Here is a 25,974-nt window from a genome sequence, read left to right on the forward strand (position 1 = left end):
CAGACCTCTACCTAAATTGGATCTTTTTTGTAATATAAATTCGTCCCTACCCACCCACTTCACTTGGCCTATATAAAGAAGGCATGCACAAAACAAAATCTTTATGCAAGTCACAAAATGTACTAAAATGCAGACATATTAGATGCTATACTATGATAACAAACAGAATTATGAAATGAAAGATAAATTTTTAATAATAAAATATGCACAGTGCATAAAGTTAACATAGATGTGTTAAGAGATTGCCCCTTTCTCATCCATTGCACCCAGCGTAAAGCTGGTGATTGACTGTGCAACTTTTTTATGAAGTTATCAAGAAATATTTGGACAGAGACTCTCTTTTTTCCTTTATATATCTGAAGATATAAAGCAATGTTGTACTCAACTAGTCTTTGAAAAAAAATCTTCAAGTATTTAGATATCTTTTCAATACAAGGACAAAATTAATTTAAAGATGAAATACTTTTTCCACCTGTTTTTGTGAACTTTTTACTGTGACCTCCAAAAGTTTCTAGTTTCCAAAGTTTTCTGTTCTTTTTCTACAATCTTTGTAGCTAGCATCTCATTTGGTTCCTTATCCTGCAGTTTTCTGTGAAATTCAATCAATTTTACATCTTTTTCATTCACTTTTAGTTCCAATTCTTATGAGAATTTTGATCTTGTTACTCATATTTTTAAATGTTTAATCTTTGCCAAATCCACTGGAACAACACTTCTAGAGGTGTTTTTTCCCCAAACTTTCTTCATACATATTTGCATCTTCCTATGACTTAGCAATACTTCAGATTGCCTGGTAAATATTATGGGACTTCCAGAAATCTCTTAATGTCAAGTCCTTATCTATATCTAAAGCTGCAGTTGCATGAGCAAATATGGAAATTTTTTGAAATCATTACCTGACTCATTGTAGTAGTGTCAAGAGAGACCACTTTTCTGTTTTCTTTAAAATCATCCAGATGAGGAGGACCTGGAGCATTATCCAAAAATAGTAGAATCTTGAAATAAATACTGTTATCATTCTAAAATCATGGGAGTAGAACTATGCAAAAACCATTATTCAAAGATGATAGTTTATCAATACCTTAGGATTAATGAAATAATGTAATGTCTCCTTGTTGATTCCTTTTTATGCTTTAGGATTTTCTCTATGATCCATAAGAATAGGTTTTAATTTGCAAGACCCAGATGTATGCTCTCCAAGCAAACAATGACTATGTTTTGAAGCTTTATGCCCCAGCATAGATTTTTAAAAACATATTTCCATATTTGTCATACTATGCAAGAAAAATCAGATGAAAAGGGGAAAAATCATGAGAAAAAAAAAAACAAACCAAAAAAGGTGAAAATACTGAGCTTAATTCTACATTCAATTTCCATAGTTCTCTCTCTCAATGCAGATGACATTTTCCATCCCAAGTCTATTGGATTTGTCTTGAATCACTGTATTGTTGAGAAAAACCAAGTCCATCACAATTGATTATCATATAATCTTGTTACTGTGTACAATGATCTCCAAGTTTTACTCACTTCACTCAGCATCACTTCATCTAAGTCTTTCCAGGTTTTTCTGAAATTAACCTGCTCATTATTTTTATAGAACAATAATATTCCATCATATTCATATACTATAATAAATCAGTCATTCCCCAACTGATGTGTATCCACTCACTTTCCAGTTTCTTGCCACTAAAAAAGCAGTATAAATTTTTTATTCACTAAAATGTAGCTTTGAGATAGCATTCTTTGATAAAATGAATGATTTTGGCTATATTAAAGATTTGCTGTGGCAGATAGGGAGCTTTATTATTTTTTTTTTGCCAGCAGCCTCTCTCAACACTTGCACATTTTGAAATCCTGTGCAATTTTAAAATCATGCAAAGAAACCACTTCTTGAAATACCTTTGTTCCTTCAGGGTACTTTAAATCTTTGAAGAAATTTCTAGTCTTGACTTGAATTGTCAGTTCCTTGTCTATAAAATAAACTGAAAAAAGAAATAGTGAATGATTGTAGTATCTTTGCCAGGAAAATCCCAAATGGGGTCATGAAGAGTCAGACAGTGCTAAATAACAATTAAAAAATGTATCAGGCATTTTACATATATAAACATGAGATAGTCCTTGCCCTCAAAGTGCTTACATTTATTTATCTAGACTAGCAACGTCTGGGAGCTGGAAAGAGAGATTGAGTGGGAGTCATTTAAGACATTTTTGAGTAGGGGTTGTCTTGCTTGAGAACATTTATCTGAGTCTGGTCTTCGATCCATCCTTTTTTTGCTGCAACTGATAAATTGACTTCATGCAAGAACTGCCTTTTGTCTGCTACTTATCCAAGTAGCATCCTTTGTTAAGGCAACACTAATTCACCTGCTATAGATAATGATTTTCATCCCTTGTGTTTTCTAATTATTTTCATTTTCATTTCCAAGTCTTTTGGCTTACATTCATGAGATAGTTCACTTTTCCCTTTAAGAGCACATTTACCACCAGCCTTAGTGAAAGTGAGATGAGAAAATGAGAAGAATGAGCTTTGAGAAAAGGCTACTGGGTTTGTCAACTAAGAAATCACTAGTGACTTTGTAGAGAGTCATGAGCTTAGAAGATGATTTCAAAGAACTAAAAAGAGAGAGAGGGAGGAAAATAATTAGAGGCACTTATTGCATTTGGCTTTCTCAAGGTAGCAGAAATGAAAGAGAATAACTAGCAGAGATTGAGAGGTCAAGCAAGGTTTTTTGAGAACAGAGTAGGACATATATGTATAGCCAAGTAACAAAGCTGCCAGAAGAGGGAACAATTGAAAATTAGTGAGAGAATAGGGATGATATAGGAGCAATCTGTTGGAAAAGTCAGGAGGGACTCGGATCATGTGCATGAAAAGGGGTAAAGAGAAGGGTCACCTCTTCACATGAGACAAGAGTGGAGGATGAGATGGTAGCAGAAGACAACTGGATGTGAGATGAGAATAGAGAGGGAGCTCTGAGAATAGTCTTAATATTTTCAGTGAAATATGAGTCAGGACTCAGCTGAGAGGGCAGGAAAAGGGTAGGCTGTGGAAGTTTGAAGAAGGAAGAAAGGTTTGAAAAAGCCATTGTGGTGAGTGCTGTAATGAGTAAAACAAGGAAGACGACAATGAGGATCTAGTCAAAATTACATAACATAAACTTGTAGTGGATTCATCAGTTTCATGAAGCAAAAAACTCCAGATTCTAATACATTACCAGATGCTATTGTAAAGTCACATGGTAGAAGGTACATTAAAACTGGCACAGAATTTTGCATCAAGGAATCTTGAGTTTTAGTCTTAGCTCTGCTAATTACCACTTGTGCACAAATTATAGACTATCAGTTTCTTCAGCTATAAAATAATTCTAGGATTTCTAAGATCTCTCTTATGATCTTAAAAAAATAGTTTCAGTAACTAGAAGCTGTTCTGGTAAAGAGAAAAGTATATGGAACCAATCTTTAAGCATTTATTAAGGATTATTAAGGCTGCCTAGGTAGTGTAATAGATAAAGCACCAGACCTGGAGTTAGGAAGACTCGTGTTCTTGAGTTTAAATTTGACCTTAGACGCTTCCTAGCTGTGTGACTCTGGACAAGTCACTTAAGTCAGTTTTCTTATCTGTAAAATAAGCTGAAAAAGAAATAGTGATTGGTTCTAGTATTTTTTCCAGGAAAACCCCAAATGGGATCCTGAAGAGTCAGATAAGACTAAATAACAACAACAAATGTGTCAGGCATTTACTAGGTACTGAGGACACAAATATGAGATAGTCCCTGCCCTCAAAGTGCTTACAGTTATCTAGAGTGGCAAGGTCTGGGAGCTGGAAAGAGAAAGGGTCATCTTGCTTGAGAATTTGGGCCAATCATCTGGGGTGAGAACCTTCATGGGATGACCAGATTGAGGGCTTCTGCAAAAAACAAATCACCTCTCTAGCTCTCTAATTTCCCACGCCCCAGAACTGAGGGCTTCCCAGCTGTTGTCAGAGAGATGGAAGTCCCATTTTGGTCTCTGAAAAGTTTACCAGGAAAGCTAGACTTGAGTTTGTGTCAAGAATTCAGAAAAGGTAGGTGTTGGTCAGATCAGGATTGATTGAATTTTCCTTGCAGTTTGTGGCATTCAGATAGTTTTCTTTGCAATTGCTCTGCCAATTATCCTTGCCTTTGCATATTTCCCTTGTAATGGGAATAAACACTTGTAAAACATCACAGCTTGTAGATGCTTTTTTTTTCCAGGAATATCAGAAAGGGAAGGCAAAGAACCTACATGCTTCTGAAAAGGTGGAAGCTTATTATTTAATGACCTGAAACCAGGAGCCAGTATAATATGTGTGGCTGAAAGAGTATTGACCTGATCTGAGTTCAGGTTCTTTTCTGACTTATATGGCTTGGTATTTTTTTTGTTTGTTTTTAGGGATCAGTTTTTTCATCACTAGTTAGCCTTTTCTGAGCCCATTATGATGATCAGAAAGATTCTTCCTTTTATAGCTACTTTTTAAAAAATGACCCAATAAGCACAACTATCTGGTGCCCTGAGAGAAAAGACAAGTAATTTTTCTGCTTTTTATCTGCTTCTATTCACAATGTGACACTGGTGTGCATATAGTGCACTTCATTTTGGTCCTTTCTCCTTTCAGGTCCCATAAAGTTTGTTATTTATCATTTGATAACTAAAATAAGTCATTTCATTTATAGCCATTCCCATTTTAGATAGATAGGAACAGTAAATAGCCAGTTGGTTAAATGTTTATAATGGTCCATGATTAAGTTCCTAAGTATTTGACCCCTATCAATAGTGAATGCTTACAAGTCCAGAAAAAGAGTGGAAAACTTCATTATAAATAACTTGCTTCTTTAATTAAAGGCAAGGCACCACATTTACAGCCAGATATGTGAATTCAATATTGTTAGAATCCATCGAGTATATAGCTATTTTTTCTTCCTGTGTACACATTGGTTCTAGGGACTTTAGGGGCATCTAATCTAAAAATGTCATTTTATGGGTGAGGATGCCAAGACCCATTGAGGTTAAGAAATTTTCCCAGAGTCATATATTAACTAGTAGAGGTTGGATTTGCACTCAATTCCTGTGGCTTTGAGAGTAGCAACCTTTTCAATGCATTGTGCTACATCCCCACAAGTCAACAGAACAAAGTATGATTGCAAGAAGTAATTATATTAACATGAAATAGATAAAGAATTTCAAATAAAAACCCGTTTACCCTCTTTGTTGTGAACCTGTGAGGTTGTGTTACTATCCAATAGAGTTATAATATCTATGGCCTGGTTTGTCAAAAATATATTTATCTATTATAAAAGGCAGTATTTTGTGGAATTAAAATATGAGTATTTGTAGGAATATTAAAGCAGTTTCTGTCTCCCTACATGATACAGCCTGCATATCTATTTACCTTGACTACCCTTAGTTCCAGATCCATGTTCAAGTCATTATTCAGGGTATCTAAAAATTCTTAATGCTAAAGTAAGTTTTTTTGGGGGGTACCATGTTTGTATGTGTGTGTGTGCAATTAAAATACATTAATGTATTTAACACTAAAAAAAAAAAAAGTATTTCCCTGTGTGTGAGAGATCTCACAGAAAAAAAATGGTAGGACTTGAAAGTGAAGAAATTTCATGTACAACTTGTTTTTCTTTATTAATTTGCAATATGTTGTGAGTAAATCCAGGTATCTGAGGGAAAAATATAGAGGAATACCATTAGATGAAGATTTATGGAGACATAGAATTGATTTTTGTCCCTTGTAGTATATGCTACAGACCATCTAGACAGAAAGATTCTTAAGTGATTCTTTAGGAAAATAACTCACAAGCCTGACATCAATCCATGTAGCCGTGATAGAAGATTTCAGTTATCTCAACATCTACTGGATCTCTCTTTCTCTACCAAATACTGCCAAATTAACAAGTAGAAGGTCTGGGGTAGTTGGTGGCAGGGATAGTTTGGTGGAGAGAGGGGAAGGATAGGGCAACAGCTTCACTTTCAGAAACTTTTGCCTTACAGTGTAGTGGTCAGACAGCGGATCAAGGAAAAATGCAGGTCCTAGAGTCCAGCCCAGAGCAGATGTAGTTCCAGGTTATGACTGTGAGTGCTATAGCAGAAGGTTGGGGACCTTGCTACTGGTGGGCATTTGCAGGAGAGAAGAGTCCCTAGTTTTGTTTCTAGGAAAGAGGAATGAACTGAAGCTTGTAGCCATGGGAGGGATCATAGAGAGTAAGAACATTTGATGTGAAAACTTTGCTGAGGAGGGAGGGAGGAACTAGCTATGGTTTAAGGGCAGAGAGGAGTATCTGAGATCAGATCTCCAAAAAGAGGACAGAAAATATCAGTACAAAAAACTTGAAGCCTGAGATAATACCCCTCACACCTCATGACTAGAGTCCAATTATAACAGAAAGTTAACAATCAAGAAATAAGTCACTTGTTAAAAATGAGTAGACAAAAGAGAAAGAACTTGACCATAGATAGTCACTATAATGATAGAGAAGATCTGGGTTCATACTCAGAAGAAGATACTTGTACTTCAAAGAAAAATGTCAAATGGTCACAAATTCCCAAAGAGTTCTTTGAAAAACTTAAAAGGGAATTTTAAAATTCAACTAAGAGAGGTTAAGGAAAAATAAGAGTAATTCAAGGATATCAAGAAAAATATGAAAAAAAATACAACCAATTGGAAAAAAGAGATCCAAAAACTTAAGAAAATAACTCCTAAAAATAGAATTAGACGAAGAGAAGCTTATAATGTTATAAAACATCACCAAGAAATAATAAGACTATATAATGAAAAAATGAAAGAGAATATGAAATATCTCATTTGGAAAACAACTGACCTGGAGAATAGATCAAGGAGAGACAACCTAGAAGTAATGATTAAAAAAAGAGGCTAGCCACAATACTTCAAGAAATTATTAAGGAAATTTGCCCTGAAGTTTTAGAATAAGAGGGTAAAACAGAAATTGAATAAATCCACCAATCACTAACTGAAAGAGATCTCAAGATGAAAACTCACAGTGACATTATAGCCAAGTTTCAAAGCTCCTAGATGAAGGCAAACATGCTAGGAAAATATTGTAGATCTATAGTCAGGAAAACACAATCTTTAATAGTATGTATGTTAAAATCCCAAAGGGCATGGAAAAAAATAACGTGAAGAGCAAAAGAGCTGGATTTGCAAACAAGAATAATTTACTCAGCAAAGCTGAGTGTAATCTTAAATTGGCGGGGTGTGGAATGGGTATTTAATGAATGAAACGAATTTCAAGTATTTATGACAAAAAGACCAAAATTAAATAGAAAATTTGACCTATAAAATTCAGAAGAAACATAAAAAGACAAAGATTAAAGACCAAATATAAGAGACTTAATAAAGTGGAACTGATTATTATATGAACAAATATTATCTGTAACACTTATGAAAGTTATCTTTATTTGAATAATTTGAAAGAACATACATAGAAGACTTGATGTTGATTGAGTGTGATGGGATGATCTTTAAAAAATGAAATTGGGTAGGGAGAAGTAAAATGAAGTAATTATCTCATACAAATGGAGGGCTAATGGAAGAATTGTTATAGTAGAGGCAGGAGGGATTGGAAGGCTGCTAGTGCTAAAATCTTATTTTCATTAGGTGAAAGAGGGAATAAAACATACATCTAGAAAGGCATAAAAGTTTTCTTAATTTAAAAAGAAATAGGATGACAAGGGGATAGGATAAGAGAGACATGCCTTAAAAGGGTGTACAAACAAATCGACTTAAGTTTTTAAGAGTTATGGGTAGAAGATGAGAATGTGATGTGATGATGATCATCATGGGATATCAATGAAGGAATCACCATAGAGGATGGAAAAAAAGAAGTTATAATAAGATTAAATATCATATCTGTCATGGTCTTAGAACATTAGTGTCAAGAATACTAATGGTCAGTATGAGTTAAGGCTAGTGAGGGAAGCTAAGGACAACAAAAAGAGTTGTTGTTTAGCTATTGGGGAAATGAGGAAGATCAAAGAAATTTTGGACAATTGCTTGGATTGTAATTGACAACAATCACTGACAACTAGAAGAAGGAAGAGATGCTTAATACTTGTTTATATTCTTTTCTTACTAAGGAGGATGATTTTTGCACTGGAAATGGAACAAAAATGACCAACAGGGTCAACTCAAGATAAATGACATGATAAGAGAGCACCCATTTGTTTCTGATGGATATAAGTCACCTGAACAAGATGAACTCCACCCTCAGGAAGGGAAAGACTTAGCAAATGTGATTTGAAAGTCCATCAAAAATGGAAGATGTGTTGACAGAAGTTAAATATCTTAATTTTCAAAAATGGGGTAGAAAACAGAAAATGCAAAATAGAAACCAATGAGCTTAGTTTTAATGCCTGGGAAAATTCTGAAATGGATCATTAAATAGGTGGTTGTTGAACAATTAGAATGGTGGTGATCACAAAGCCAATGTGGATTTGTCTAGAATAAGTCATGCCCTTTATCTAACATCATTTTCTTATATCAAGGGATTGTTGTAAATGTAAATCATCGAGATTTTTAGCAAGTATTTGATAAAGCATCTCATATTTTTCTTGTAAAAAGATGGAGAGAGGTAGATGGGATGATACTATAATTAGATGCATTCATAACAAGATAAATTGCAGGAGTCAAAGAATTAATGGGTTTCATGTCAACTTGTCAAGAAGTTTCCAATGGGGTGAGTGCCCCAGGATTCTGCATATTTAACATTTACATCACTGATTTAAGTAAAGGTATAACTAGCATCCTCTTCACTTTTATAGATGGCACAAATCTGGGAGTGGCAGCCAACACACTCGATAATTATATCAGAGTTAAAAAGAAATCCTGATCGACAAGAGCAGTGGTGTCCAATCAAACTAGAAATGGAGGCCACTAATATGTACACGAAGATCATATGTTGGCTTAGTTTTTAAATGTGATTTTTGGGGGCTTTTGTATTTATTTTATTTTGTTAAATATTTATGAATTACATTTTAATCTGGTTCAGACAACACTTATAATTGTCTGTGGGCCATATGATTGACACCTCTGTGCTAGAGCATTGAGCTGAATCTAGTAAGGTGAAATTCAATAGGGATAAATGTAAGCTTCATACTCGTCTTAAAAATAATCAAAGTCACTATCTTTTTCTGGGGGACTCATATCCAGACAGTGGTTCATCTAGGAAAGGTCCAAGAGTTTTAAGGGACTGAAAGTTCAGAGAAAGTCAGCAAGGAAGTATGGCTACAGGGCAATGCACTACTGCCAATGAGGTCTTAAATCCTTATTTTCTGGAATAAGCAAGCTGTACAAATCCCTCTCTATATCTTTAGTCAGACTGCTTCTTGGAGTCTTGTGTAGAGCTCTGGGGGGTATAGTTTAAGAAGTTTTTGACAAACTGGAGAGCATGGAAAGCAATGAGGATGTGAGGCTTTAAGTCTAAGCCATGGGAACAAAATTCAAAGTATCTTAAGGAGGTTTATCCAGGAAAAGACAAGACTCAAGATAGCTTCCTTCCACCATTTAGCATTCTCAAATGGAAGAAAGATTAGGTTTGTTCTGTTTGCTTCAGAAAGTAGAACCAGGATTCATGAGTGCGAGAGAAAAAATTATTTTTCTATTATATTAATAACAAATTATTAAATTAGGTTTTTCCTTTCTATTTCCTCATGCAGGGGCCACTCCCTGTAGGTCATTCAGCCAGTCTCTGAAGGACAAGGCTGATAGAGAGATTGGCCAAATTCTCATGGTACATGCTCCATGATCTTGAACTGGACCTACTCAATAGGCGACCTCACTATTGTTTATAGTGTAAACAGGATCTAATCAGGACAAATTCCAGATCTAAAGCATTAAACCCACGTCCTTGTTCTCTTCCACCGGAGTCTAGGCTAACCCAGTTTATGTAGGAATAAAACAGAGTGGGCTAGAGATGGATTCCTTTGTCCTATTGCTACAGGTGGCCCAGTCTCAAGATCAAGCCACATTCTCATCAGGAGAAGCTGAAGGCTTTCAGCTCATCTCATTTGAAAGTCCACTCCCTCATTCATTGTTCACAAATCAGGGTCGATTTTCAGCTGTCAGGGACACTCATTTTAAGCATTCAGTATTTTCATCAACTGTCTTTGGTTGCAGCAAAAGACCACCGACCATCAATCTATTATCAGTTAGCCTAATTAATACAGCCAAAATCTCTATCGCTTAGTTTTTCCATTTGTCTTGGGTAGAAATAGCAAATAGGCAAATTGAGACTTGATTGCAGGAAAAATCTTTTATCAAGAAAGGTTGTCAAAAAGTAGTAGGTTTCTCCATATTGGAAGTTTTCAAGGAGGAGCTGGACGATCAGTATTTAAATAGTGGAGATTCTGTTGAGGTCCAGTGGGTTGGATTAGATGGCCCCAGAGGTCCCTTCAACTCTAGTCAGTAATCCTGAAAATCAGAGAAGGCTTCCAACAGGTAACATTACAAGTGACTCCACCTGCCGCTGGACTAAGGATTCTGATTGGCTTCTGTACTTCACTATCCTCTGCACTGGCTTTCCTCATATTAATCCTTAACCAGATCTTGGTTGTTTTTTTCCCCCTTTTTCCATATTTTCCATCATTAGGTGGGAGAAAGAGAAAAATGACTTTATATAGTACTTCAAGTTTAAATTTTGCTTTGCTTATTATTCTACTTGAGCCTCAGAAAAACCTTATGAGGCAAGTACTATAAGAATTCATTATCCTTGTTTTACAGATGAAGAAATTGAGGCTTAAATCAGCAAAGCAACTTGTTTAGGGTGACATGGCTAGTAGAGACAAAGCCCCTATTGGATTCCAGGGTTTTTGAGCCAAGTCCATTGTTCTTTCTACTTAAACTAAAAAAGAAAAAACTAACATTGGTATTGGGGGTTATTCTCTCCCTGCTCCAGGGATCTTTGGACAGCGTTTGGAAGATACTGTGCAATATGAAAGGAAGTACGGTCCTCGCCTGGCCCCATTGCTGGTGGAGCAATGTGTGGACTTCATCCGGGAACGAGGTCTCACAGAGGAAGGACTCTTTCGGATGCCTGGTCAGGCCAACTTAGTCAAAGATTTACAGGATTCATTTGATTGTGGAGAGAAACCACTGTTTGACAGGTGAGTTTGAGTTGTTGAATCAGCTGGCAGGAGTCACAGTATAAGATTTTTATAAGAATATTCATTGGGTTTCTTTAAATCCCTGTTGAAAAATATTCATCTAATGATGGCTCATTAGACCAGTGGGGAAAATGGCAGCCAGAAGAGAAAACAGCAGCAAAGTAATGTAAGATAATCTTAATATCTTATATGAGTATGAAGGACTTTGTTGCAAATCAGATGGCGCTGAACTTGAGGCAGGAAGATTCAGGTTCTGCAGATCCATTAGCAATTCTCATGAGTGATCAAAGAGTTCCAGATTCAGAGACGGAATTAATTCCTACAGCAGCAAAAATTCTAGGTCCTTAACACATGGACATAAAATCCACTTCCAGCTTGGTAAGATCATCTAGAGGCTGTGTCTCTGGCACCTGAGAACCAACCCAAACAAGTTTAAACTCTCATCACCCTTACCTACGTTGGCCATCTCAAGAGTTTGTTTTTTTTTCCTAAGCACAATAAGTTTTTGGTTTGGGGGGATTTGGGGAGGGGAATGGAGAGTTGAATGTCATATAGCTAGTAAGTGTCTGAGGCCATATTTGAAACCAGATCCTTATGACTCCATGGCTGATGCTCTACCCAGTGCACCCCAAACCATAATAACTTTTGAGATCATCTACTAAGACGACTGAATGATAGTGACCAGGATTGAATTTTTGGTTCTACTCTCTCAACTGAAAGGGATTCCTTCTTCCTGAAGTATTCCTAGAACACATTATTTATCTATCTTTTGTATTACATTCTTTTATACAAAGCTCCTGTATTATATATATTACATATCATATCTTCTTCCCTCATTAAACCAAATTTCCTTGAGAAAAATAATTGCATCATGTAACATGCTCTCCTGGCAGTTACAATTACTAGTCTGTCCTAGGCCCACCAGAGTACCTTTGACCACTGACCTTTGCAGTGTCAACTCTACCCGGCTCGCCTCCTCTGAGGCCTTCAAAGGTCTCTGGCCACAATTTCTTGGATAGTAGTTTAATAATTGGTAGCGTACTCAAGAACAGCCACGTGTAATCTTAAAAGCCTTTATTATAACCACTCACGTAATGCCCTGACTTGATGCCTTGACTTGTTAGTTCCCTAGTGAACACCTGGTCTGAAGACCCATGTATTCACTACCAGACTCCTTACCTCTCGGCTATCCATCAGCTTGGCTTGGCTTGGCTACCCTAGGCTAGGGAGCCAGGTTAAAGAGAGTGACTGCTGTCTGCAGTGGGATTATAAAGGGCCTGTGAGATCACACACACAGCCAACCAGCGAGAGAGCCGTCACCCATTACGAAGCTATCTCAATATGGCCAAGATCCCACCCACAGGGCAGTCCTATATCCACAGAGATTACTTCTGGGCCACTCAAATCTCCTGTTGCGCTGTGCCCACCCATTTAAAGGGCCCTTACAATTCCCTTCTCTTGTTTTGCGGGAACCATATCCTTACAGCATCATTTTTCATCTTGGTATGTTCCCATCATTCTAGCTCTTCAAGGTCTTTTTGGACATAAGTTCATATATCTATTGTGTGAACTAACATGTCTAAATTCAAGTCATTTCCAAATTAACAAACATGCTACCAAGGGCACCTAGCTAGGAAGTCACAGAGATGGGGTTACAACTCAGGTCTCCTACTCCTAATCCAGAGCTCTTTTCACCTTTCCCAGAATCCAGACCACCATCTTGTCCTTTGAATGGCTTTTGACATAGTGTGAATCAGCTATTTGTTTCTCAAATTTGAAATGAAAGTCTTTGAGCACTTAGCACCAAGTTAAGTTTTGAAGCTTGTGTGAAGTTTGGAAAAGTTTCAGACACAATTTTGTTTTCTAGCTTAGTTCAGACATCCAATGACTTGTAACAGATCTCAGTGTCTGGCTTAAGTAAGAAGACCAGAGATTGTGTCATATAACAAGAAAGCCCACATGGTTTACCAAAGAAAGGGTTACCACAGAGCCAAAGATATCATGGACTAAATATCTGGGCTAGAAGGGTCTTTGTGTTCATTTAATACAATATATGTTTATATATAGTGAAGCTCAGAAAAGGGGGGATTTTTCAAAGGTCATATACATAGCAAAAGCAGCATAGGACATGCTGATAGATAGAGCAGATGGCAAGGAAAGGGGTCAGCCAGGCAGATAATTCTTAGTCAAAAGGAGAAAAGGGCTTTTAGAGCTAGGAGAGACTTTTAGACACCAAGTGAAGTCATCTTTCTTAGGCTAAAATGTCATTCACTTTGATTGTTACTTATATCATGTGGCCTGTATAAGTTCCCCCCTCCACTGGCTACAACTTTCTAGTTATAATTTCTGCTTAAGAATTGCTGGGCACCTCATCCATATTAAGTGTCCTTCTTAGCCCTGGGCATCTTCAGTCACATCTGAGAGGTTCTGCTTGGAAAGTCTTGCTGGCTGTTCATAATATGTGGCTTAGACCAGGCTTTTGAAAGAACAAGGGATATTTAGCATGAATAAAAGAAAACTTATGGTGGAATATGATAGTTGTCTTCAAATATCCAAAGTATTACCATATGAAAGAAGAAATAGGTTTGTTCTCAATCCCAGAGCGCAGATGTGGAATAAGTAAACACTTTTTTATCCCAACATTCAGAGATGTTCAAAAGGACAATGAGTTACCTTAGGAGACAGAGCCTTTTATTGTATTGGGTTCTCCTTATTGGAGGTATTTAGTCAGAGATTAAAAGATCACCCATTGAGGATTTTCGAGAGGGGAGTCTTGATCAGAGAAGGGAATCTGAGATCACTTTCAACTCCACATTGGAAAAAAGCATTGGCTTTGAGGTTAAAAAAAAGTCTGGATCCATATCTTGCCTCTGATATAAGGTCATTAGACTCCCTTCACCGGACCTTAGTTGCCTTAACTATAAAATGAAAAGATTAAACTTGTAAGGACCCTTCAAGCTCTGAATCTGTAATTCTGTGATACTGTGAGTCATTGGGTCTGGAGATGTTTATAGTCACTGAGGCACAAGTGGAGAAAAGGAATATGACTACACTTTCTCCACCTTCACATGGCATCTTAATTAAATGATGTAAATAGAGTACTCTGCTCTGGCTGGACAATCTAAAAGAGCTTTGTCTTGCTGTGATTCTTCTCAAACTCTCAGAAAGTATTTGAAGGAAAATTGTTTTTTCTCCATACAGTTAGTGACCGGCGACTCAGGAGTCTTTTTCATTCCCATGGCTGAGGTCAGTTCCTTTCCATGATAGCCACGTATCTACCAGTGTGTTTGTCATTACCAAGGCTTACTGGTGACTCCTAGAGCACTTTGCATAGAGTTTAGAACTTCTCCATGCCGAGGGGTCCACATTTAGGTTCTTCTAGCCCTTCAAAAAAGGATGCTTTTGTGGGTTACTAAAAGCAAATGCCATTTGCAAGGTTCACTGTTTCCAGGCCATCCTTCTGCCCTCAAGAATTCTTAAATGCTTTGAGGGAACTCCTCAGCTTCTAATTGTAAGTTAACAGGTGTCTCATTATTTATATTATTTTTATTAGATAGATAATATTATTATTTATCAATAAATAATTATTTATTATTATTTTCACTGGCTTAGTCCAAAAGTGGGTCATTTCATTTTTCTCTATTGACCTCACCTTGAGGAACATTCCAGTTTTATAACAGCAGCTCACCCAGACCTGATTACTCCCATTACCCATGGCTTATAGTTAATCATTCCTTATACAGGCCAAGTATTGGCTGCTCTAGGAACCAAATGCCTGTAAGGCTTTGGGAGGATCACCTACTGACCTCCTCTCTTTGAGTCTACAAGACCCTCAATATTTGCTCTGTCATTGAAACACAAGAGCTGCCCTGAGAGAGGGCACATTCCCTTGCTGCTGAGAAGAATGACTGGCCGTGAACTGACTAGAGTGAAGTCACTGATTCAGGCCCATGGGGTACTTTGATGGACCTGGAGGGAGAAGATCAGGAAACCTGTTTTTTTGTGCTTGGACAAGATAGAATAATGCACTACCTGATTGATGGAGCTGGCAATGGCAAGATGCACTCTAGGAATTCATCCATCCCAAGCAGTCAGAATGTATTTGTTAAGTGTTTACTATTTGTTCAACTTTGTCCTTATTGCTCTTGGGACAAAAGAGAGAAACAAAGGGAACTTCCACCATTTGAGATCTGGGACTCCTGCTCTATCCTTTCAGTCCATCATGGATTCCCCTGAATTCTTCCCTGACATGGGAGGACAGCAAAGAGTGACCAATAGTCATGCTCATAATTATGAGAGAATACATTAGAGAGAACACGGCAAGATTCCCTGTAGGTGGTGGGAGGATATTGACTCTCTCAGATTTGAGAGCTCTTCCCTGACCCATGACTTTTGGCTTTGTAGCTTGGTCATCTCAGATGAGATTTTGTTACCTTTATTGACCTAAAGGAAGAATTCAGACTTGGATTTGATAATCAGGTACTTTCCTAAGAATTTATCTCTGTTATTAGAGGAACCTGATTTTATCCAGATGTACCTTATCTGAACATCCAGTTTATCTGAGAAGTCATCCTTCCTACCTCCCACCCTTCAAGCACCCACAATACATCCTAGATTTATATGGATCACTGTTTAACTAAATGAATTGGATATTTCTTTTCTTTATTCAGCCAGTCCCTGCCAGGTACTACAGTATTATTGTAAGAATAAAAAATAAAGATGATTCTCTATTTTGAATATCAGATGGCTAGAACAGTGCTAAGCCTGGAGACAGCAAGACCTGAGTTCAAAAAGTTCAGATACTTACCTAGTGGTATGACCCTGTTTGTCTTAAGAAGGGAAGGGAATAGCAAATCACTCCAGTACCTTTGCCAAGAAAACTCCATGGACTTTGTTGGTATGCTGTGGTCTACAGGGTCACAAAGACATAACAACAGGCATAAGATGTTTTAATGCACTCATATTTTCTATAAAGTCATCTATTCTGCAGCTAGCTAGATTGGAAAATAAACTTACTTTTGCCTCTCTATTGGTGATAGAAAGGCTCAGCTCAGATGTTACTTCTTAAAAGAGTCCTATCCTATTCCAAGATGATGATGTAAAACTTTATCTTCTCTTTCCTAAATCCCAACAACCTCTGTCCTTCAAACCAGTAGGGTCTTTCCTAATTTGAAGTTTCTTTATATTTAAGATCATATCTGATTTTTCTTGTGTAGCAAGAGAATTATATAAATATGTTTATGCATATTGGATTTAACATATTTTAACATGTATAACATATATTGGATTGCTTGACATCTAGGGGAGGGGGTGGGGGAAGAGAAAATCTGAAACACAGGGGTCAGTGTTCTCAAATTATCCATGCATATGTTTTGAAAATAAAAAGATGTAAAAATTTAAAAAAAAAATATATATATATATATATATATATTTAAGATCATAGATAAAAAGCTGAAAGGGGCCTCAAAGGCCATTTGGTTCAACTCTAATATCTTATAAATGAGAAAGCTAAGGGTTCCTTCTTCTCCTGACATATCCAACTTCTACCCAGTCTTCTCCCCATTGGTGAATTCTGCCATTTTTGGAGAGGGGCCCACATATATATGTGTGTGTGTGTGTGTGTGTGTGTGTGTGTGTGTGTGTGTGTATGTGTGTGTCTGTATGTATATATATATATATATATATATATATATATGTATGTATGTATGTGTGTATATATATGTGTGTGTATAAATATATATGTGTGTGTATACATATACATATATATGTTTATATATATATCCCCCAATGCTTAGCATAATATCTGGCACATAGTAAGTACTTAGTAAATACTTATTACTTGCCTAACTGCATAGGGTGATGGTGATTTGAACAAAATCTTCTTCTGTAATCAGAGCCCTGTGCCTGTAGTATAGCTACCCTCCTTTTACTTTACAAATAATTAGAACTTTTTTATCTGTGCACAGAAGTACACAGGAGACTGTTTTTTGTTTTTTTGCTTTGTATGATTGGAATCTAGCACAGCCTTTGAAAGATTGCTGCATGAATAAATAAATAAATGAATAAATGGCCTCCAACTCCACCTTTCCCCACCCCCTACCCCCACCCAGGCAGTTGGCTCTAGTAGACTTTGGAATCCAAAGACTTGGGTCTTCTCTGAATCTTACTAATCTCAGTAGCTACCAGTTTTTCAACTTGGGCAAACTCCTCACTGAGGTTTTCCTTTAAGTCCCAGGTAAAATCCTGCTGTCTACTGGAAGCTTTCCCTAACCCCACTTAATTCCTAGTGCTTTTCCTCTTTTAATTATTTCCCATTTATCCTGTAGCTTGCTTTGTATACATATTTATGTTTGCATATTGTCTCTCCCATAAGATTGTAAGCTGGAGGATGGGGTTTATCTTTTGCTTCTTTTTTATCCAAAGTACTTAGCATAGTGTCTGACACTTAGTAGGTGTTTAATAAATGTTGATTGATGTGTCTCTAAAATGGTGATAACAAAGCCTCCTTTAGGCTACTGTAAACAATGTTTTATAAATACATATGCATGCATATATACACGTATACACATATGAATATATACTTATATACAAAACTAAAGAAATATAAAGAAAAAAGATAAAACGAACATACACATATACATATATATTTATATATAAAACTAAACAAATATAAATAAAAATGTATGCAAATATGTTGCATATAAACAAATATATATAACTAAACCAATATAAGTTATATATATATGTATATGTATATATATATATATAAAAACTGTAAAACATATATGTGTGTACATGTACATACATATGTGTATATATATGTTCAAAGGGGAATAAACATTTACCAGGCATTTGCCATTTTTTCCAGAAGAAATTGCCTTGTCTAGATGGGACCTTCCTGTTTTGGTTTTTTTTCCCCATTGCCTCATAGCTGCTAGAACTAAATACAAACAGACAATTCCACTCACTTTTAATTTCCACTCTCTCAAAGTCTTTCAAAAATTGCACATTTCAGATAAGTTGCCAGTGTGTGTTGGTGAAGGGAACTTGAGGATTAGGAATTCCAAATGCTGATGAAATCACAGGTCTGACCAATAAAAATGTATTTCTCTATCAAAGATGTTGCCTGTGGAGCACAAGTTTCAACAGGTGCTGCTGAGCTGGGAAGTTTTCAAGTACAGGCCTGGCAACAGACTATCTACATCTGCTGTCCAAGGACCAATCTCGTTAACTTTGGAACAGCTTGCCACCAGGTTGTTGCAGAATGTTGGATTTTTTCCCTGCAGCAGTTCTGGCGAGGGGCTTCCTGCTAAAGCATAGAGTGAATACAGGATCTGTCTCAGTAGGGGAAGCCCCTTCTCTGACAAAATCCTGAATAGGAAAGGTTTATTCCCATTAAATTCCTCCCTGACTTGTCCATTTACTGGCCCTTGCTCTGGATTGGTGAAGAACTGCTGATGTCACCGTGTTCCTGCAGTGACATCACCAGCATCACCTAGATATTGGGACCCAAGCGGAAAACAAGTGTCAGTAGAAAGGACATGGCTTACGTACCGATATTGTGGTAAGTGCCAAAGCAAAACAAACAATATTGGGGTCTTGGGCCTGTGAGGGCACAACACTTAAAGTAACTGAACACTGGGAAACTTTGGACAGAGGGAGTTCCCCTGGTCATGTGATAGATGTATAGTTATTAATTAAGCTTGACCAAGAAGCAGGGAGTTAAATCTGGGGAGAAGTTACCAAATAGGGAGGTCACCAGTTGGCTCATTAAATTGTCTCAGTGCTTCTACAAGCAGACCAGGTTGGACCTTAGAAGGAGAGAAGCTCTTGAGTAACAGGGAATGGAGGACTATTATAGACATAGCAAAGGACCTAGAAGGACAATTAGTTGCGGAGTAGAATTTGCCTTCCCAATGAGCTGGGAAGCTGCCCTTCAACAAGGCTCATACAGGCAAGAGTCTTCAGTCTCCCAAGGTGAATCAATCTGAGTCTGACTAACTTGGGGCTTTCACTATAGCTTCACTGTGATGCTTTCTCGCAGGTAAAATGGATAGAGGTAGCCAGGAATCAGTCGGCTTTCATTTATGAAGCACCTGCTTTCTTCTAGGCACACTGCTACCAGGGCTGGGGATTCAGTTACAGGTTGAAATACTCCATTCTCAAGAGGAGTTTACATTCTAATGAGGGAGTCAGAGATGGAAAGCAGGCCCTCTGGTCCACCATTGGGCAGCCACAGACACAGCTCTGCTGCCATCCTTATATCATTACTTCTAGGTTCAGGAAGTAAGAGAACTAGGTTCCTGTTCATCTCTGGTTTTCCTGGGATCCATATCTGCTCTCCCTCATTTTACTTAGAAATTAAAAGTTAGAGTTACCTAGAGAGAAAATAAGAGGGCAAACTTTGAATCAGGATACATGGATCAGGTCTCCATAACACTGTTTCTTTGATTTCCTAATATTCACCCATTGCCAAAGAAAGTAATGTCTTCTCACTATTGCACTTGACTAATCTGAGAAAGAGAGTGTGGAGGAGGGAGGGAGGGAGGGAGGAAGGGAGGAAGGAAGGAAGGAAGGAAGGAAGGAAGGAAGGAAGGAAGGAAGGAAGGAAGGAAGGAAGGAAGGAAGGAAGGAAGGAAGGAAGGAAGGGAGGAAGGAAGGAAGGAAGGAAGGAAGGAAGGAAGGAAGGAAGGAAGGGAAGGAAGGAAGGGAAGGAAGGAAGGGAAGGAAAGGAGGAAGAGATGTCATTGCTTTTGGCAGAAGGTTAGAAATGATCCAGAAAAGCTCATTCACAGAATTAGAGTATCTAAGCATCATCATAGTCCCCACAAACTCTCGTCTGTCTACCTGCTCCAGGCTTCACATCCAGGTCTTTGACCTCTAACCCATCTATTTAACAGTCTAGGCAGATATATTGAAGAATCTTGTAGTCCCGGGAAGCCCCTGGATATAGGCAGCTTCTGTGCCCATGACCACTGTGATCAGTAGATTGAATGCTGAGAAGTTGGATTTTATGATGAATTAGGAACTAAAGCATTGCATGCAAACATATTCAGGAACGAGTACAAAGTAGTGATACTAAAAATGTTTTTTGAAACCCTCATTAAAGGGGCTGGTAAATTGTCAGATCTTTATGATCCTTGGAAGAGCTGTGGCAGTTCTGGTTTTAATCTTGCTGCTTGGCTCCATTTTTCAGTGACTTTTGAAGGGTAGGGTTGGTATTTGATAACTAAGCTATCAGAAATAAAGAAGCTTAGAGGGGCAATTTGATATAAACCTGATGAAAACCGTGGCACTGATCCCTGTAGTTAGAGCCTCCCACATCTCCAGATTTGTAAAAAAGACTATTGAGTTGTCTGACTTGGACTACTTAGAGAAATCATCCTATCCAAATACATGGAGGAAATAGCCCAGATGATCCCTGAGCTTGGGTCCTATCGAGGGCCAGGGTGAGTGGGCCTGCTAGGGAGCCCATCATCAGCCTGTGTGGCCATCTCCACATGACAGAGTGGGTGCCCTTAAGGTCTGGGTAAAGGATGTGCCGTGGAGCACGAAGCACCGATGACTCAAGGCCAAGGGCTCAGGCACAGGAAACACTCAGCCTTAAGCTCCTGGCAACAGCTACTAATTATCATCTTCCCATGATTTCCACATGCCTAGAGCACCAGGTGGTACATGAAGTACCTCCCTCTTCTCTTAATCCTCCCTCCCTTCTCCAAGCTAGTGTAGGTGGAAAACGTTTGTTTTCCAAGTTCCCAGAGGAGAACCCAGTTACCTCCTCTTATCTTTATCTTCTTCATGAGGATTGGAAAGAGAAAAAGGAAATGAACGTGACTGATGAGAATTTGTGGCTTCCACTTTTTCTTCTCCACTGATTCCTTCATCATGATTGCCTCTACCAGCTGAAACATATTCCACAAGTTCTTTCTGGGCGTCATGATAGTAAGTACAGTATAATCCATGCTTTGTAGGCCTATCGAGGCTAAAATACAAAGGTGTGAGCAAGAGAGATTATGGCTGTTGAGTAAGTGAATATATACATCATCAGTGCGCATGATGTGCCAGCAAATGGGTCACTTAGGAGTTTTAGCAAATGCATATCCACATAGCACAATGTCCGCCTCTACAAGTTTCCCTTTCTAGGTTGGACGTTTTCCTTGACTTGGCTGCTAGTGATTGTTCCATCTTGAGAATTAAAATGGTCTTAGGTATTTTCTCTTCTGCTCTCCTCACAGCACAACTGATGTCCACACAGTTGCTTCCCTATTGAAACTGTATCTCCGGGAGCTGCCTGAGCCCGTCATCCCCTTTGCCAAATATGAAGATTTCCTCTCCTGTGCTCAGCTGCTCTCAAAGGATGAGACTGAGGTCAGTGGGCCTTTTTCTTGATATCTTGTTGGAGGTCCTTCCTGGCCAACAGCCCCGCTCAGGTAAGGAACAGTTGCTGAAGTCAGAATGAGAAGCAAAACTGGGGAAGGACTTAGGTTATATATATATATATATATATATATATATATATATATATATATATATATATATATATATATATATATATATATATATATATATATATATATATACATATATATATATATATATATATATATATATATATATATATATATATATATATATATATATGAACATTAGGAGTATAAAACCAGTAACACAATCCCAGTATTGAAAAGCTAGGGGATTGCTTTGGAAATTACTTGGCTTAGGCATCTCTAACTCTTGGAGAACTTTTAGAAAAGAGTAGTTACCTAGCAGTCTGCCCCCTTGCTTCAGTCAGTTAACCAGTGTTCATTAAGCACCTACTGGGTATCTAGTATTGTGCTCAGTGCTGGGGATACCGAGATAAAAATGTAACAGTCTCCATCCTCAGTGATCTTAGAGTTTGTCAGACAAGACAACATTTACACAAGTATATACAAAGTATAAATACAAGGGTTTGTCTTGTTTTTGCTTTGTTGTGGTACTAGTGACATATGATACATATATATATATATATATATATATTTTATATATGTATAATATGTTGTATAATAGATAAGATTGGGCAGGTAGTTTGGGACTACGTTGTAAAGGTTTTAACAACCAAACAGAGACCCTTATAAGATCCTAGAAGCCGCTGGAGCTTATGGAGTAGAGGAGTAGCACTGTACTTTGTAGCTGTGTGGAGGGCAGAGAGGGGAAAATGTGAAAGCACAGAGACCAGTTGGGTTTTTGCAGTAAACAAAGCAAGAGGTGATAGAGGCTTGAAATAGGGTTCTGGTTGTATGGTTAGAGGGAATGATGGTTGCAAGAGACTTGTAGAGATAGAAAATGTAATATTTGGAAATTGTTGGGATATGTATTTGGAGGAATGTGAAATATCAAGGATAAAACCAAAGTTATAAACTGTAGCAATTGTCATGTGGTTCCTTTGAGAAATAAAAATATATTCAAAAATGAAGTGGATTTAGAGAGAGTTATTGAGTTTTGAACATGTAAAGTTTGAGATGCCCATGGGACATGCTATTTAAAATAATCAAGAGGCAGTTGGAGATACATTGCTAGGGTTCAAGAAAGAGATTAAGGCTGGATTGGTTAAAGGAATTGGGCATATTTATCCTAAAGGAAAGGAGACTCAGGATGGACAGTTGGGGAGGGGAAGATACGATTGCTGACTTAAATACTTGAAGGACTAGCATGTCAAAGGACATGTTCTGTGTAGCCTTAGAGGGAAGAGGCAGGAGAAATAAATGGGTAGGAAGTTACAGAGAGGCAGATGGAAGGCCAAACATCCTGATCATAAGAGCTGGCCAAAAATGGAATGGACTACCTCCAGACATAGTGGATTTCTCTTCCATGGAGATTGGATGATCACCTGTTGGGTATGCTATACTAAGGATTCATTCTGCATACAAGAGGGACTTGATGGTCCCATTTTTATAAGGGTGAGACTTGATGGTCCCTTCCAACTATTATTCCAGAATTGAAAGATACACAGATTTGAAAGTCATCTACATAAGCATAATAATTAAACCCATGGAAAGTGAAAGTGTAGAGAAAAAGTAGAAGAGGTCCCAGGTCAGCTTTGATGAATATACAGAGGAGATTGAGAAGGAGGAGTCTCACAAGGAAAAGAATCAAGAGAGAACATTGTCAGGAAGATCCAGGAGAAAAAAAGGTGACTAATCATGTCAAATGCAGCAGAGAAGTTGAGAAGAATGAGGACCAAGTGAAATTATCAGCTACGGCAATTACAAAAGCTTTAATAACTTTAAATTTGGCAGTTTCATCTAAGGTGAAGGTACAGATTTGCAAAACACAAAGCAAGAGGAGAGAAGTGGAAGCAGCAGGTATAAGAGCTTTTTACTGAGGAGCTTTGAGACATGGCTATGGTAAGGGGCAGCTGAGTGGCTCAGTGGCTAGAGTACCAGCCTTGAAGTCAGGAGGACCTGAGTTCCAATTTGACCTCAGATACTTAACACCTTCCTAGCTGTGTGACCCTAGGCAAGTCACTTAACCTTAATTGCCTCAGGAGGGGAAAAAAAAAGGAGACATGGCTATGGCTAATAAATTGTTTTTTTCCTAAATTGGTTTTCTAGCAACTAGGGAAAATGCTGGCTCTTTGTGAAGAGAGAATCCTGGAATAGAGAGCTATTATGAGTTTTCCCTATGAATAAGGAAGACATTGAAGTTCAGAGTTGGGCTCTCAATCTATGAACTGACAATGAATAAGGAAAGCAGAACAAGGAGATATAAGAGATCTTCTCTCCTAAAGACAGGATGAATTAATTGACCGACCCCATACATTTTGTAACCTCCTTCCTTTCATCATAAACTTACCGAAATAAAGGTTATTCCTGAGCACGAGTATCTGTCTCATTCCTGGGGAAAACTCACTCTAGCTCCTTATAAGCTTCTCTTCAGTCACTGATTCCATGAATACTCAGATTTCCCCCATTCAAGTAAAGAGAAAAACAAATTTATTATTTAGAGTTTGGGGCAAAAGAAAAAAAGAAAAAAAACTACTTTCTTAGTGCTCCAAACCTCAGTTTCCTCACTTCTGCGGGAGGGAGGAAGGAGAATAAAACTTCTAAGTGATGCTGTATTGTTTCATCTCAGCCTAAGAAAGGTATAGCATACATTCAAAGTAAAATTATTACCTTCCTTAAATGATGTGTGGTTTTTTTCCCTCCTATTTGGACTCTAAGGGCACTCTGGAGTTGGCTAAGCAAGTGAAAAATCTTCCACAGGCAAATTATAATCTTCTCAAGTACATATGCAAGTAAGTAGCATTGGGAATGGGGTGGGAAAAGGGTACTTAAATCCCTTTGGTTAGTTGTACTGAGAGGTTGATTCTCCTATGGTGAAACAGAAAGCCAGTGGACCTAAATAATATCTTTGATGTCTCATCCCAGTGCCTTATGAAGCCATTTCCCTAAGCTGGAGCATTCTTTATGCTTCTCTCATCTAACCTTCCTTTCTACTTTAGACTCTTGGGTTCTGCCTTAAAATGTGTGCAGGGTGTGATTACCATCTTCTCTAAGCAAGGTGGGAGTGTTTGATTAAAGCTTGGAGGAGATGGAGACTTAAGTGAAATTAAGTGATTGGAAAATCACCTCTGTATTGAATGTGGAACTTGTAGAATCATAAATAGTCAGGCTTTGTAAGTCCCTTTTGTTCCTATTTTGGTTTGAAGCTACCCCAATCTGCCCTTTCCACAGTTTGATAATTGGGGGATAGGAAAGATATTGACAGTGAATAGTAACTTCCTGTTGGCCAATAGATCAACATGTAAATCTCCTTTTTTTTTTATTCTTTTTTGCATGAGATAAATTCAGTTGGCTAGTTATGAGATCTCCCCGCCCCCAAGAAATAATGGGCATAAGTCTGGGAATGGAAGTGAGGAAATAGATGATTATTAAATGAGGGGCAAGGGGAAAAGGAAGTACCCAGTAAATATGGAACCAATATTCTGTTCCTTTGTTTCTTGGATTTTTCAAGGTTTTTGGATGAAGTTCAGGCTCACTCGAATATAAACAAGATGAGTGTCCAGAACCTTGCTACAGTGTTTGGGCCAAATATCTTACGTCCCAAAAAAGAAGATCCAGTGACAATCATGGAAGGTACCAGAGGGTTTTGTTGGGCAATAAAAATCAAAAGCAAGTTGACATGGGTCACATACACTTGAAGGCAGACAAAGTTTCCCGACAGAAGCCCACTTGACAAAACCACTGTAGAAGTGAGGTCTTTGACAAAGCTAGTTCCCTCTCTACATCTCTCTTTAGCCCTCACATGGATTGCCTTCAGACTTTGTTGACATAAATATGTTGGTGGTTGGGACTGAAGATGGTTATACAATTTCATACATTACCAATCAGTAATTATATTGTAAATCATTAAGGAATAGTTTTAAGGATGAAAGACTTAACTGTTTTTTTTTAAAATGAGGTCTTCATCCTCTTATGTCTAATATATACTGAAGCAGTTCTGAGTCTAGTAAGGCACATATTTCCAAGCCTCCGTGGACTGGGCTCATCACAGGTAGGTGTTGATGCATTTGTTAACCTTTAGAACCAGAGATTTTATACAATTATAGATTAAGAGAGGAAGGGACCTTATACTGAAAATTACCTAGTCTGGCTCCCTCATTTTTACAGATGAAGCAGCCAAGGCCCAGAAAACTGAAGGGAATTGCTCAGTGTCATTCCCATAACAGGTGGCGTGGTTTAGGAACTCTGCGTCCAAAATTAGCTCTTTCCACTGTATTAGCCAACTTAATGTGCCTTTGTTCACATTGAAACTTTCCCCTCATCTATAAATAAAGGCAATCTTCTG

At 37.8% G+C, this 25,974-nt stretch overlaps 1 protein-coding gene across 10 annotated transcripts in view; it reads left to right on the top strand.

The window, feature by feature from the left end:
- ARHGAP22 (Rho GTPase activating protein 22) overlaps positions 1 to 25,974 on the top strand; it is a 400,236-nt gene that overhangs the window by 352,021 nt on the left and 22,241 nt on the right. For all 10 annotated transcript variants that reach the window (XM_074296121.1, XM_074296123.1, XM_074296122.1 and 7 more), the window contains 4 exons: positions 10,938 to 11,145; positions 21,381 to 21,513; positions 24,348 to 24,421; positions 25,141 to 25,262. In XM_074296121.1, the coding sequence (XP_074152222.1) occupies positions 10,938 to 11,145; positions 21,381 to 21,513; positions 24,348 to 24,421; positions 25,141 to 25,262 (537 nt within the window). The remainder of the gene's footprint in view (positions 1 to 10,937; positions 11,146 to 21,380; positions 21,514 to 24,347; positions 24,422 to 25,140; positions 25,263 to 25,974) is intronic.

Source organism: Sminthopsis crassicaudata, chromosome 2, assembly GCF_048593235.1.
Source record: "Sminthopsis crassicaudata isolate SCR6 chromosome 2, ASM4859323v1, whole genome shotgun sequence".
Classification (NCBI taxonomy): domain Eukaryota; kingdom Metazoa; phylum Chordata; class Mammalia; order Dasyuromorphia; family Dasyuridae; genus Sminthopsis; species Sminthopsis crassicaudata.